The sequence below is a fragment of the Lemur catta genome, chromosome 1 (genome assembly GCF_020740605.2).
Source record: "Lemur catta isolate mLemCat1 chromosome 1, mLemCat1.pri, whole genome shotgun sequence".
Taxonomy (NCBI): Eukaryota; Metazoa; Chordata; class Mammalia; order Primates; family Lemuridae; genus Lemur; species Lemur catta.
This window is the reverse complement of record NC_059128.1, coordinates 206,488,150-206,501,925: the sequence shown is the minus strand read 5'-3', so window position 1 is coordinate 206,501,925 and position 13,776 is coordinate 206,488,150. Positions and strand designations below refer to the sequence as shown.

At 34.0% G+C, this 13,776-nt stretch overlaps 1 protein-coding gene across 8 annotated transcripts in view; it reads right to left on the bottom strand.

Moving 5' to 3' along the window:
* The window catches only part of FXR1 (FMR1 autosomal homolog 1), a 66,219-nt gene that overhangs the window by 2,857 nt on the left and 49,586 nt on the right, over window positions 1-13,776 (bottom strand). For 2 of the 8 annotated variants that reach the window (XM_045539748.1, XM_045539750.1), the window contains exons 12-15: window positions 10,426-10,483; window positions 10,276-10,338; window positions 5,698-5,901; window positions 3,249-3,449 (exon numbers count right to left, since the gene is read on the bottom strand). In XM_045539748.1, coding sequence (XP_045395704.1) covers window positions 3,249-3,449; window positions 5,698-5,901; window positions 10,276-10,338; window positions 10,426-10,483 — 526 coding nt within the window. Of the gene's footprint in view, window positions 1-2,493; window positions 2,575-3,248; window positions 3,450-5,697; window positions 5,902-10,275; window positions 10,484-13,776 lie in introns of all 8 variants that reach the window. The other 6 variants (XM_045539745.1, XM_045539749.1, XM_045539746.1 and 3 more) reach the window with 5 other exon arrangements.

Sequence of the window (13,776 nt, the reverse complement as noted above, 5' to 3'; positions counted from 1 at the left end):
GAATGAAAATCCAAGTACATTTTAAATTATTTAAAGTCACTAGGTATGGAAGAATTGGCCCAGGTTCAAATTATATGAAAATAACTAAATCACTTTTATATATAATTAAAATGCTGGATAGTATTTATAATTCATTTTTCTAAATTATAAATTAATATTCTAACACTTTCATAAGATCCAAGAACTTTCTACATTTAAATGAATCCTTCAAAATCACAAGGAAACAACTTACACACATAATTAGAAAATTAAATCTAAAACTGCCTATTTCCATTCAAATTATAAGCCCAGTACACTCATTTTTAAGTTTTTAAAATTATTTAAATTCCTTGCTAATGAATTTTTAAATACATTTAATAGTTTAGTGATAATATAACTATAATAATAGTTTGTAATATTGGCATACTGGGGAGGGCGGTATTATCCATCATTATCTACTTCAATATTGTATCTATGTATGTGGTGGCAAAACCATTATGAGAATGATTCTAGCCATAGATTAGGGAGCAGCACAATGAATGCCTTCTGATTCCATAGTCCAGGCCTCAGGGGTTCCTGGGAAAATTCATCTCCTTGGAGGCCCTGCTGTTAAATTCAAATACACGTGGAAACAATTCTTAGAAAGCTTCATCCACTATGCACAGAGATAGATTATACACTGATACAGTTATCGATTAAATTAAGAGACACTTAGCTGGAATGTCCCCTCTCTAAATAAAAGGTAGCCAAAAGAAACCTCAGTTAATTCAAAGAAAAACCTGTCTATAGCCAGTACTTTTTTAAGTCCCTTAAAAGTTCAACACAGATTAATCAATATACTTAGAAAAATGCAGGCAATTTGTATAGCAAAATTTGTACTCTAGAATTTCCCCTATGGGGTCCAAGTCAATCAATTGGACACCAGTGTATTGTCACATCCAAAGTGCAGCAAAGAATATTCACTGCTTAATTTACTCTAAAACAGCAACAAGAAATTTTGAGCAAATGAGATCAAATAATGTTAACTTTAGATGGAGGCTGCCTCCCTAGAATTGCTACCAGGAGCAAGGAAAAAATAATTTTGTGTTTATTTTACCCACCCTATCTTCCTATCTTTTGGGGAGGAGGAGCAAGCTAGGAAATGCAAGGATTTTTAAGAGAAGAAAAGTAGTAATCACAAAGAACAGAGTTAAAATAGGAATAGATGCAGTATGGAACACAAAAATCATTGAAAACTCCTAATTACTCATGTTTCAATTAATACTATATAGAAACTTCTGCTGCTTCTACAATAAATCCCCACTATCTGTTATTCCTTCTATGTCTGCTGACTTAGTAATAAACCACCATACATCTATAGTCAATAAGTTATGTCGTCATTTATTCTGTTAAGGCCATACTGATAGGTTGAATTTTCTTATTTATAAAGTAGGGCCAGAAAATGTAGTCATTGCTGTGCCACCTTTAAAAAATGAAATAAATATGATCCCTTCACCTAAAATATCCTTCTAACACTAAAGGAGGGGAGGAAAGAAAAGAAAAGAAAAGATTTTCTGGACACACTATTTTTTGTCAATATTTAATTCCTTTCAAAATTTCCAACTATCTTTAAAACATGAGCTTTCAAGAATGGGAACTAATTCCCTCAACCAGTTTTCCTAAATGTCTCCACAACCACTAAACTTAAAATATTAAAGATGCTAGAATTTACATTCTTTATTTGGGGAAAACACATGAAAGGATTGGTTTTGGAAAGAATGCAAAAATTGATTAGTTTGAAAGGGGTTTATTTCTGGTGCACACAATTTCTTCATTGTGAATACACATGTCTCTGTACACAGGAAATGAAATTATGTTCAAAATAATATAGACACAGCAAACAAGTTTCTTTGAAGTTACTAAAAATTATGACTACATAAGATAACATTCTAAAACTAAGTAAGTACTATTAATTTGAATAGTTAGTAGGTGTAAGGGAAAAGGCATCACACTACAATAAACAAACAAAAACATAACATGCATTCCTCTTATTAGAAAAGACACTTCCAAATATTTTTCTTTTATACTTTTTTTTAAAACTGTGGGTATTACAATTCCCACAAAAATGAGGTGCTGAATTCAAAGATAGTAAGCAGGCACCATGCAAAAGCTGCCCAGTTTTGCCAATCAACTTCAATGACAATCTACAACATAGTCCCTGGGATGGCAGTCCCCATTCTCAAGTGTGAACAATCTGCCAGGTGAACAAAATAATGAACTCAACAGTATTTCCATGTAAAAAATTGAGACATAACATTAGTTCAATTAGACAGGCTACTAAACATTTAAGTTGTGAAGGAAGAATGCATTTTCTTAAAAGTAGTAGTCTTATTAGTTGAATAAACAATTTATGCAATGCAAATTTTGAATGTATATGCAAGCATGTGTACATGTAAGTATAATATATTCAGAAAGCAGACACATGACATTTTTTTCATGCTTATGACCTGATGTCAACAGGTCCACTCAAGTTACCTGGCTGTCTATCTTCTGCCTGACCCCTGAAACGACGCCTGCGGCTACGATTGCGTCGCTGGGGTTTTTTTTCACTATCATCTGTAATTGCAAAGTTTACCATGAACTATTCTGACAAAAACAAAAACAAAAAACAAAAAAATTTCTTTCCTTCAAAGATTTAAAGAAGGGGAAAGATAAACTTATAAGTAAGCACCAAAGATGAAACATACATTACTGACAGGAAACAGACTTTTGTAGCTTTAAGCATTTCAAATAGATTGACAATGGAAATATGATCTAGAAATTAACAGGGTTTTAACTCATAATAAAAGAAACTGTAAATTACCATTCAGGGATAAGCTTTCCTCTCAAATAGTTTGGTTTATACCAAAGTTAATGACATTTTAGCCCTTTAAAAATTAATGCCTACTCTTGATATACATACCTTCACTAGTGTCAGTTGTAATAATTTTAAAGAAGCAAGCTGAAAGCCCAATTTTGGTGTGGGGACAATAAAAGCAGCAAGTACCTTGCAGTTTGAGTATCTGTATTGATTTAATGCATCAAAGGGCACTTTAATAAACACTCCCAGTGTCAAGTAATTCTGACTATGACAAATCTGAGAACTAGACAGTTAAGAGAGACAAAAAGCTATGTACCTTCAAGTAAACACTAACAAAGTCAATCCGTGAATTGTACACTTTTTGGAAAAAGCTTCATACATTAACAGTATTATACAATTATATGTATGCTTTCCCTAAATGCTTACATACCTAGCCCATTTTCATTAACTGAAGCTGTATCAGATTCAGTCATTCCATCCATCAGAACAGCATCTTCATCAGTCCTTCGTCTACGAGACCGCCTACGACGGTTAGTACTGTGATGAGATTCGCTGGCATCAGTGTCTGCAGTCTGATCTGATTCTGTATTATCAAGTAAGCTGTATGGATTGCTGTCTGGATCTTTGAGCACTATATTCATGTCAGAGGCAAGAAATATTTGTTTAAGACGGCTGCAATTATGAATAATTTGATCTATATTGAACTATATCAATTAATGATAAACTTCAGTCTCCCCCAATAAAAATGCAATGTCTTCAAATAAAATGTTTTCTGTATCACTATTTTACCTGGAAAATAACAAAGATGATTAATATGAAAACACTTTAAATGGTGATGAAAACTTAAAGCAGAAAATAAGCAAGAGATCTCAGCTTCTTAACACTTCCTTTGCCTTGTTTTGAAAATATGTATTAGGAAATAGTATATTAAATGCTAACTTTGACATTTACATTTCAAGGTAATTCTGCCCTGCCCTAAAGCTAGAAAAAGAAAAGTAAAGAGAAATATATATACAGCTAATATAAATTAATTCTAACAGCGAGCTTTGGTCCCCTTTACTGAGTTCATGGTGATTGCTGCATTTGTGCTGATGTTAACGGACTACTTCCAAATAGCACTCAATACCTGTACTCCATGACATAATAGAAATCTGTAACTATGACCTGAAGTAATCAAAACAAGTTCACACAAAGCAGCAAACTACAGTTGAAATTCTAACTGGTTATGAAAAGGAAAATGTTGAAACAAATGTTGACTAGTACTCCATCTCTAGAAACAAAACATGAAGGTAGAGCAAAGGTGGAAAAAAGAAAATTGTAAGATATAATTCATAAGAAAAATACCCATCTTACCTATGTGCATTTACTGTCTCCAACAATCAAATTATAGAAGAAATTCACCTAATCACGATTTTTCCTAAGTTTCCTTTGGTAACAGCTAGCAAGCTAGCATCTTTGCAAAAGACACTAAATTTATCCATTAATCATAAACACTAGTAAAATACATTTGTTTTGCAATTCAGCATACTATAAGCTTATAAACCTTGGTAACAGTGCACAGTACACTAAAATATAAGAACTCTTTCCCTATAAGCCTGTAAAGTAAACTTAGGGCTCAAAGAATATTACTGTAGAACCAGAATCTTTTAAGAAGTTCCTAAATTTTGCCCTGATTTATTCTAGTTTTTGTAATTTGTAAGCACAATTAGCATATATTTAATATATATATATACTATCTTTCATAACATATCAAATACCATAAGTATAACATTACATTTTCATAGGTATGTTATAACATTAAGAAAAGTATGATTTTCTTAAAGTAGTGTACAATAATACGTTAAAGTTATATCCCTGGGCCGGGAGCTGTGGCTCACGCCTGTAATCCTAGCACTCTGGGAGGCTGAGGCGAGAGGATCGCTCGAGGTCAGGAATTCGAGACCACCCTGAGCAAGAGCGAGACCCCCATCTCTACTAAAAATAGAAAGAAATGATCTAGACAGCTAAAAATATATATAGAAAAAAATTAGCCGGGCATGGTGGCACATGCTTGTAGTCCCAGCTACTCAGGAGGCTGAGGCAGGAGGATTGCTTGAGCCCAGGAGTTTGAGGTTGCTGTGAGCTAGGCTGACGCCAAGGCACTCTAGCCCAGGCAACAGAGTGAGACTCTGTCTCAAAAAAAAAAAAAAAGGTATATTCCTGATATAATAATCTAGTTCATGTATCCCTAGCAATTCTCCCCTAGCTTATTACAAAACCAAGAACATCCTGGCAACTCCACTTAAAGCCTTGAAAATTTTTATAAAGGCACAAGTAAACAAATACAAAGTTGCTTATATACCTCAAATCTTTAGTCATCAAAACACTCCTCTTTACAGCTGAATTCCTCAAACAATAAAATTTTCTTAAAGTTGATTCCACAATTTTTCCCTGTTCTCAAAATAGCATATAGTGTAGCAAAGAATACTTTCCAGTTAGTTTTCAATATTAAGTAGACAAAAGTACTGCGATCTCTCTGTGCATTCGAATTCTCTAGGTCTATCTGGCAAACATACATAACTAAAATTCTAGAGAAATAAAAAACAATTTCCAATTACATAAGCCCTCAAAAACTGAAGAGATGAACATCTGACCCTCAAAATACAAAGAGAATCAGCCAACTGAAGTTCTGACCTGATTATTCTAAATAAACCTTCACTAAGAAACACTCCACCACAGGGCTTTTTTCCTTACACTGTTATATGGTCTACTATTTTTGCTACGACAGTGAATTGGAAAGAGAACCTTCCCAAATTGGGTGGCCCTGGAAGATGGATTAACTTTTTTAAGATTATACTCTTTACAAAGAATGGATGCTGACATAGTATATAAAAGACTACCAGAACTGATGGAGGATTTGCCACCACGTGGTCCACCACGACCTCGACCCCCCGAAACACTTCTGCCTCTTCCTCCTGGGCGTCTCCTGCTGTCACGCTGATGTCGGCTGTCTCGATCATCTTCTCCTGCCAATGACCAATCACTCAGCTCATCTTTACGCTCAGATTCTGTTTCAGAGGGGTTAGACAGCTCAGAATTTGTACCTTGGGAAAGAAGAAAACAAGCCAATTATATCCCTACAAAAAAAGCTTAAAATTTTAATTTTATTTCCTAAAAATTATTGTTTGAATAAGCATACTGTTTGGCTACTTCAAAGAGAGCTACTTTAAAATTAAAATGAATTTGAAACTTACTAAGGAATAATCAATTGTTATATATACTAATAATATAGAATCTACTAGTCAAGATTAAAAAATGAATTGTCCAGAAACACAACCCATAGAACAATTACAGAAAACATACAAACATCACATATCAATATTAAAATGCACTTAATATGGAGAGATAACCAAAAGTCTAGCTGCCCATTTAGGTTTTAGTTAACCTGAATTACTAGTAAAACAAAATTAACTGCCAATATTTGAACGCAAATTTAATCATATTTAGAAAAATGAATAGTTTAATTGTACAGTATATTCATTCTATTATTTCACTGATTCTGATATACTTTTTTCTTCACATTTTAACATCTCTGAAATCGGGACATTTCTTATAATTGATGGTGTCTTTCTTATAAACTGGGAGTGTTTTTTTTCAGCAGTTGTACATAAAATAGCATGTTTCACTAGCAATTGTGTCTCAAACTGGAAGAATATGACATTTGAATTACTAAATTTTTAAAAAGGTTTCTGAGACAGAAGATATCTCTCACCTGACAACCATCAGAAATGAAGCCATGACCACTGAGAAGAAAATTCAGTATGCCCTTTGCTTTTAACGTTTACAGAGCAATTCTAAGATTGTAACAATGTATTATAATGGTGACGTTTCAAAAATTTAAACACTGCAAAGTTTTCATAAGAAACCCACAATACTATTATTATAATGCAAAGTGGCAGTATATATGACCCAATCACCCACACACTCATTCTCACTTCTTAGTTCTGGGATGCCACTTCCCTCCTATCCTATGATCAAATACATCTCCTTCAGAGTCTAGTTCAAGTTCTGGCTTCGGACCAATTTAACTAAAAACAGACCTCTCCCCCTTCTCTTATTTCCTAAAAGCATAGTCATGTGTTGTTCTGTATTTTTTCCCCTTTGGAATTACTTCAAAACTGGTCTTTGATAAAGGGTAGAACTTCATCTTATAACTCTAAATGTACCCAAATGCCTAGAAATGTGCATAACAATTTTTCAACCAGTAAAGTTACTGCATGATTTTCACATTCCCTTGCTAAACTCCTCAAGTAAGAATGATTTACTAAATACCTTAAAGTTCCCTATATTTAAACTCCACAGTCATCTGAAGATAAACACACAACAGGAGATCTTCAGACAAAGTTATAACTAATAAGGTGCAGGGGACAAAATGTAAAGTTTAACAAATGAAGGTGCCTACCAACTTCCTTTCTCCTTTAAACATAATTCTGCAATGCATCCCTTTTTCTCCACATGCTGTTAACTATGGATGTAACTAGTCGATTATAAAAGAATGAATTAAGTAATTAGTGGGAAGTGTATTTTACAAAGAATACATCCAGTTTCTGTTACTCACTTTCAAGTCTCTGTTGGGAATGAAATATCATGGAAGGGAATGAATCTCCTCTAATGCTTATTTCTCCAAATGATAAGAAAACATTTTATTAACTGGATGTCAAAGACATTCGAATAAAGGCAATTTATCATTTTATGAATAGTGGGAAAAACCCCTTTGGAATGTGTAAGAACTTCTGAATTTGTTTACAAACTTTTGCCCTGCCAGAAAATATTACCAAAATTTAAGGTAGATGATGAATATTTCAGTTTGAAACAAAAGTTTCTATTAAACTCTCCTTAAAAATCTAACGTCATATTTATCTAATCTAGTGTCACAAGCTAGGAAATTCTTCCTTAAAATTAACCTAAATCTAGTATTCAAAATAAAGAAAATATTTAAATCACAGATTTCAGTAGGTAAGACAGATACTGAAGTAAAAAACAAAAAGGCTAATGAATTGACTTGCGCTCAGCTTTATTCATATTAAATAACTCTTATTAACTCATATTAAATGCTTTTGTGATGGTGAAAAGGAATCTGCAAATGAGACTAAGGTTAAGCACCTTGAGATGGGGGATTATCCTGGACTATCCAAGTGGGCCCAAACTAAATCTCTTGGGTCTTTCAAAGTGGAGAACCTTTCTCAGCTACAGAGAAAGGGATTCCCCTAGAGCCTCCAAATTGAATGTAGCTAAGCTGACACTTAAGGTTTGAGCCCAGTAAGACTCATTTCAGACTTCTGATTTGTAGAAATCTAAGATAATAAAGCCTGTGTTGCTTAAGCCTCTAAGTTTGTGATGATTTATTATTATAGCAATAGAAAACTAATACTCCATAGAAACTACTGCAATCATTTCAACCCCTCAATTTTGCAAAATATAAGTTCATAATTCAATATTTTTTAAAAGGCTTTAAAAACAATTCATGACACTGATCCAATTTTTATTTACTCCAAAAATAAAGGCAACCTGTTTTTAATCAACTTTTAAATCAGATTTTTCCTCTAAACTTCTGGGTATCTTACCGTGAAGACGGTTTATATCATTTTCAATGGTAATGTGTGCTAAGCATTAAGTTTAAATACCACATTTAATCAAATCCAAGATGCCATCAATTGTAAGACATATTTTGTGTGCCATTAAAGAAAATGCCGCTAATTAACAATGTAAGGTGTCCAATGTAAAACACATACCAACTTCAGAGATGTGACATTAAGAAATGTTTATAATTCTTACAGAATTGATGTATATATAACTGATACATATCTATATATTCCATATATATAACTGTTATCTTATAGAACAGTTCTATAAGAATTATATAAATTAGTTATATTAACCACCTAAAAATATAAAGTATACAAGAATATCTGCAACCAAATTCAAATGGCTTTTTATTACTCTCCCAAGCCCACTCAAGTTTAACAGCTATTTCAAAAGATACAATGTTACTAGTTCTGCAAAGATTCAGAGGTAAGAGTGCCATCTACTGAACAATTTGCATAGCTTTCTTCAATCCAAATGTTCTTCTACCACTTTTGTTATCTAATCTCAACAAAAGCATGTTGCAAGAGTGACCTTTTTATCAATAAGCGGATTTCACCAGAGGCTAACAAAGTCTTCCAATGAATTCATCATTCTCATAATCCAAAGAGTCAAATCTAATTATCTGTGCTAATAATTTATGCTTCAAAAATCAATCAAAATATATTTAATTTCTATTTAATTACTGGTTGTCTTTTGTATTAAATATATTTTCAGGAATACAATAATAATTGTTTAATTCTCTCAGCCCTTCACATGCTGAACACTTCTATACGAGAATTTTGCTTCTTAAGTTTCAATACAGTAACCAAAATAAAAAAACTAAAAGTGAGAACAAGAGATAAGACATTAAAGGGAAGGGATACTTAAGCTTTAACAAGTGAAAGACGGTAATAAGTAAATATAACTCTGGCATCATTAGACAATCCTTCAATAAATATGAAATATGGACCTGAATCTGTACACTGGAATCATGCACTTATTTCTATTTCCTTTAAATGCTTACATTTTTGGAAAAGGTTTATGAAATATTTTCCCAAGGGAATGGAGAAGAGAGAAGGAAAATAGAAGAGAAAAAGGAAGAAAATGAGGGAGAAGAAAAAATAAAACTCAGGTCACTGCTAAACTCCAAGTCCAAATGTAGAAAAATGCTGAAGAAGTAGTGAGAATTTAGGATTAGAGAATGGTTGACTATCACCACTCCACTGGTTCCTTCCTGTGAAATTCTCACAGTGAAACGTATTTTACAAAAAACGTTCATTTATAAAATATTTATGTTCTGACTTTTAAAGCCCTAATTTTAGTAAAATGCTATTATTATACAAAGTTATTTCAGATGTGAGATGTTAATACATTCAAATATGCCAAATGAGTCAATAAAGTACATTTTAAACTCAAGTGAAGATTCGCTATATGTAATCTTGGCAGAGTGATTAGCATATTTTTCATTTTTACTTTTCTTAGAGGGTAGACAAAGGATGATTTCTAGCAGTATCACCACTGTTGGTTTCTACTGGGAAATGCAGAAAATTATACTAGGAAAATATCTGAAAAACAAGTTTCATATGTATTTATTCTAAATATTTAGAATAAACACGATTATGAACTACCAATTTAAAAACATGTTTCGTTTCATTACACAACTGCCTGGAAATTATTGTATATCTTTTATGGTGATTAACAAAGTATGCCATTACTACTATTGAGATGTATACCTCAGAACTACCTCCTATCCTCAAAGCCAATACAGTGATGACCTTATAATAAGCAAAATGTCTTGGAGCACATAAACTTTACCCTACAACTACTACTGCCAAGAAAAAAATGTTTTTTACCATAACCGGAGGTGTAATTAGGGCCCCGACGACCTCTGCCTCTTCCACTATAAGACCTAGAACCTTGTACAGAAGAGATGGTACTTTCATCAGTGGCATATCCTTTCTCTTTTTCAGGCCCTCTGGTGGAAGAAGGTCTGAAACCCATACCAATCTGTCGTAGCTGTTCATCAATCTGTAGGCGTTCCATTCTTAGCTGTTCTACTTCCTACAAGCAAAACAAAAAAGAGTAAGTCTTCTTGTATGTAACTTTTTGTCTTCCTAAAACCCAAAGCTAGAGCTGTACTTGCTACCAAAAAATGAAGCTGTGACCCTCGCCAATTATTTGGTAAAGCAGAATTGTGTTCCTAGTAAACACAGTTTACAAGATCATTTGCTTAATCAATTCAACATTTACTGAATTCCTTAGAGTGTGTCAACCATGTTGCTATAGAAAAGGAGATATGGACTCTCCCCATTCAAGGGGATGTTTAACAGCTTTAAAATAAGTTATTTATTTAATAGCTAATAATTATACAATATTGCCAGATTCTGCCCTGAAGGAGTTAAAGCACTGCTAAATGAAGAACAAGGACCATATATGATAGGTAATATTAACAAGCTATTAATACTTTCCTATCAAAGTAGTGACACATGAGTTATGACCTAGATGGACTGGTAAATTTGGTCATTCAGAAATTGAGGTCATTAGAGTACGTCAAGGTAGGTGTCTAGACAAAGTCCTTGGCCAAAAGGGAGTACAGTACCTAAAGATAAAGCATCGGCTAAGAATGTCAGTTTGAATTGAGATATCCTTTAAAGATGAATTTCAAAGAAAAGGAATGGCATTATCAGGGGTGCTTTCAAAACAGTAACACAGCAGCAATGATACAACAGGTTTGGAGGCAAACATACAGAGAAAGCACAGTTGGGTATATGACTATACTCTAAACAAGAGAAACAGCAAGAATGAAAGTGAAAGAGTAAAAATAACAATTATAAATGTTTAATAATTTATGGGGCATTTCTTTTTCTAAAATACTCATGTATCAAATCGAATGAACTCTTCTGGTAACACTGGTTAAGAATTATCAAATGACTACTACTCAAAGCAATCTATAGATGCAATGCAATCTCCATAAAAATGTCAGTGACATTATTCACAAAAATAGAAATCCAAAAATGTGTATGGACCACAAAAAGACCCTGAATGGCCAAAGCAATCCTGAGCAAAAAGAACAAAGCTGGAGGTTTCACACTTCCAGATGTCAAAATATACTACAAAGCTATAGTAACCAAAACAGCATGGTATTAGTATAAAAACAAACACAAAGACCAATGGAAGAGAACAGAAAACCCAGAAACTAATCTATAGCCAACTGGTTTTTGACAAAGGTGCCAAGAACACTCACTGGGGAAAAGACAGTCTCTTCAATATATGGTGCTGGGAAAACTGGATATTCATATGCAGAAGAATGAAACTAAAGAATGAAACTAAACCCCTACCTCTCATCCTATAAAAAGATCAACTCAAAATGAATCAAAGACCTAAATGTTAAGATGCAAAACAATAAAACTACTAGAACAGGAAAAATACTTCAGGAAACTGGTCTGGGTTTAAGATTTTATGAATAAAACCTCAAAAGCACAGGCAACAAAAGCAAATATAAGCAAATGGGATTATATTAATCTAAAAGGCTTCTACACAGCAAAGTAAATGATCAACAAGTGAAAAGAATGAGAGAAAATATTTGCAAACTACTCATTTGACAAGGCATTAATATCCAGAATATATAAAAAACTGAAACATCTTAACAGAAAAAGAACAAATGATCCAATTAAAAAATAGGCAAATGATCTGACCAGACATTTCTCAAAAGATGACATACAAATGGCCAAAAAATATGAAAAAAAAAAAAAAAAATGCTCAACATCACTAGTCATCATAGAAATGCAAATTAAAACCACACAAACGAGGTATCATCTCACCCCATTTAGGATGGCTATTATAAGATGACAAAAAATAACAAAGATAAGGAACTCTTAAAACACTACTGGTGGGAATGCAAACTACACAAGCACAGCCCCTATGGAGAACAGTATGGAAGTCCCTCAAAAAACTACAAATACAACTAACTACCACATGATCCAGCAATCCCACTATGGGAATTTATCCAAAGAAAATCATTCTATCAGAGGCATCTGCACCCCCATGTTTACTGCAGCACTATTCACAATAGCCAAGACAGAGAATCAAGCTAGGTATCCAACAACAGATGAATGGGTAAGAAACTGTGGTATAAGCACACAACAGAATACTATTCAACCATAAAAAAAAAGAATGAAATCCTGTCATTCGTGGCAACATGGATGAAACCAGAGGACATTATGTTAAGCAGAATAAGCCAGGAACAGAAAGTTAAACACTACACTTCCTCACTCAAAAATGGAAACTAAGGGGAAAAAAAAGGTTGATCTTACATAAACTAGAAGTACAACAGAAGATACCAAAGGGGTGCAGAGGGTGGTGGGAAGAGAGGGATAGGAAGAGATTTGTCAAAGGATACAAAATTACAGCTGGATAGAAAGAGTAAGTTCTAGTGTTCTACCCTACAGTCCCCAACCCCTGGGCTGGGGACGGGTGCCAGTTCGTGGCCTCTTGGGAAACGGCTGCATGGCCAGAGGTATGGGCAGGCAGGCAAGCAAGCAAGATTTCATCTACAATATGTTTGCTGCCACTCCCCTTCACTGCATGACAGCATGGGCTCCAACTTCTGTCAGACCAGCAGCCACACTGAATTCTCCTAGGAGCTTGAACCCTACTGTGGACTGCCCAAGCAAGGGACCTAGGCACCGAGCTCCTTGTCAGAGTCTGGTGCCTGATGATCTGGGGTGAAGCTGGGGCAGTGGGGCTGGCACTGGGGAATGGCTGCACGTGCAGATTGTCATTGGCAGAGACATATGACTGCACAATCAATGTGGTGCGCTTAGGTCATCTTGGGACTATTCCCCAGCCCTAACCCCACCCCCCAGAAGAATTGTCTTCCATGAAGCCATAGCCAGTGCCAAAAAAGAATGCTGCTCTATACCACTGTAGGATAACTACAGTTAATAATAGTATATTAGATAGTTTTAAAGTGCTAGTAAGAGGGTACTGAATGTTCCCAACACAAAGAAATAAGTGTTTGAGGTATGGATATGCTAATTACCCAGATCTGATCACCATGTTTAATACATACTGAAACATCACTATGTACTCCATGAATGACAATTATTGTCAATTAAAATAAATTTAAAAAGAGAATTATTAAATGATGTCTATGGGGATAATGCAGCTGATTCAGATAATACCAAGTTACCAAGGAAGCCTGACATCACTCTTGGTTTTGTAACATATTTCTATATGAAGTACAAAAGTAAAAACAAAATGGCTCTAGTATAGAATATGCAAATAAATGATGAGAGTTAAATTACCTGAACACAGAAAGTGACCATTTATTAAATAATGAAATAAATACAAAA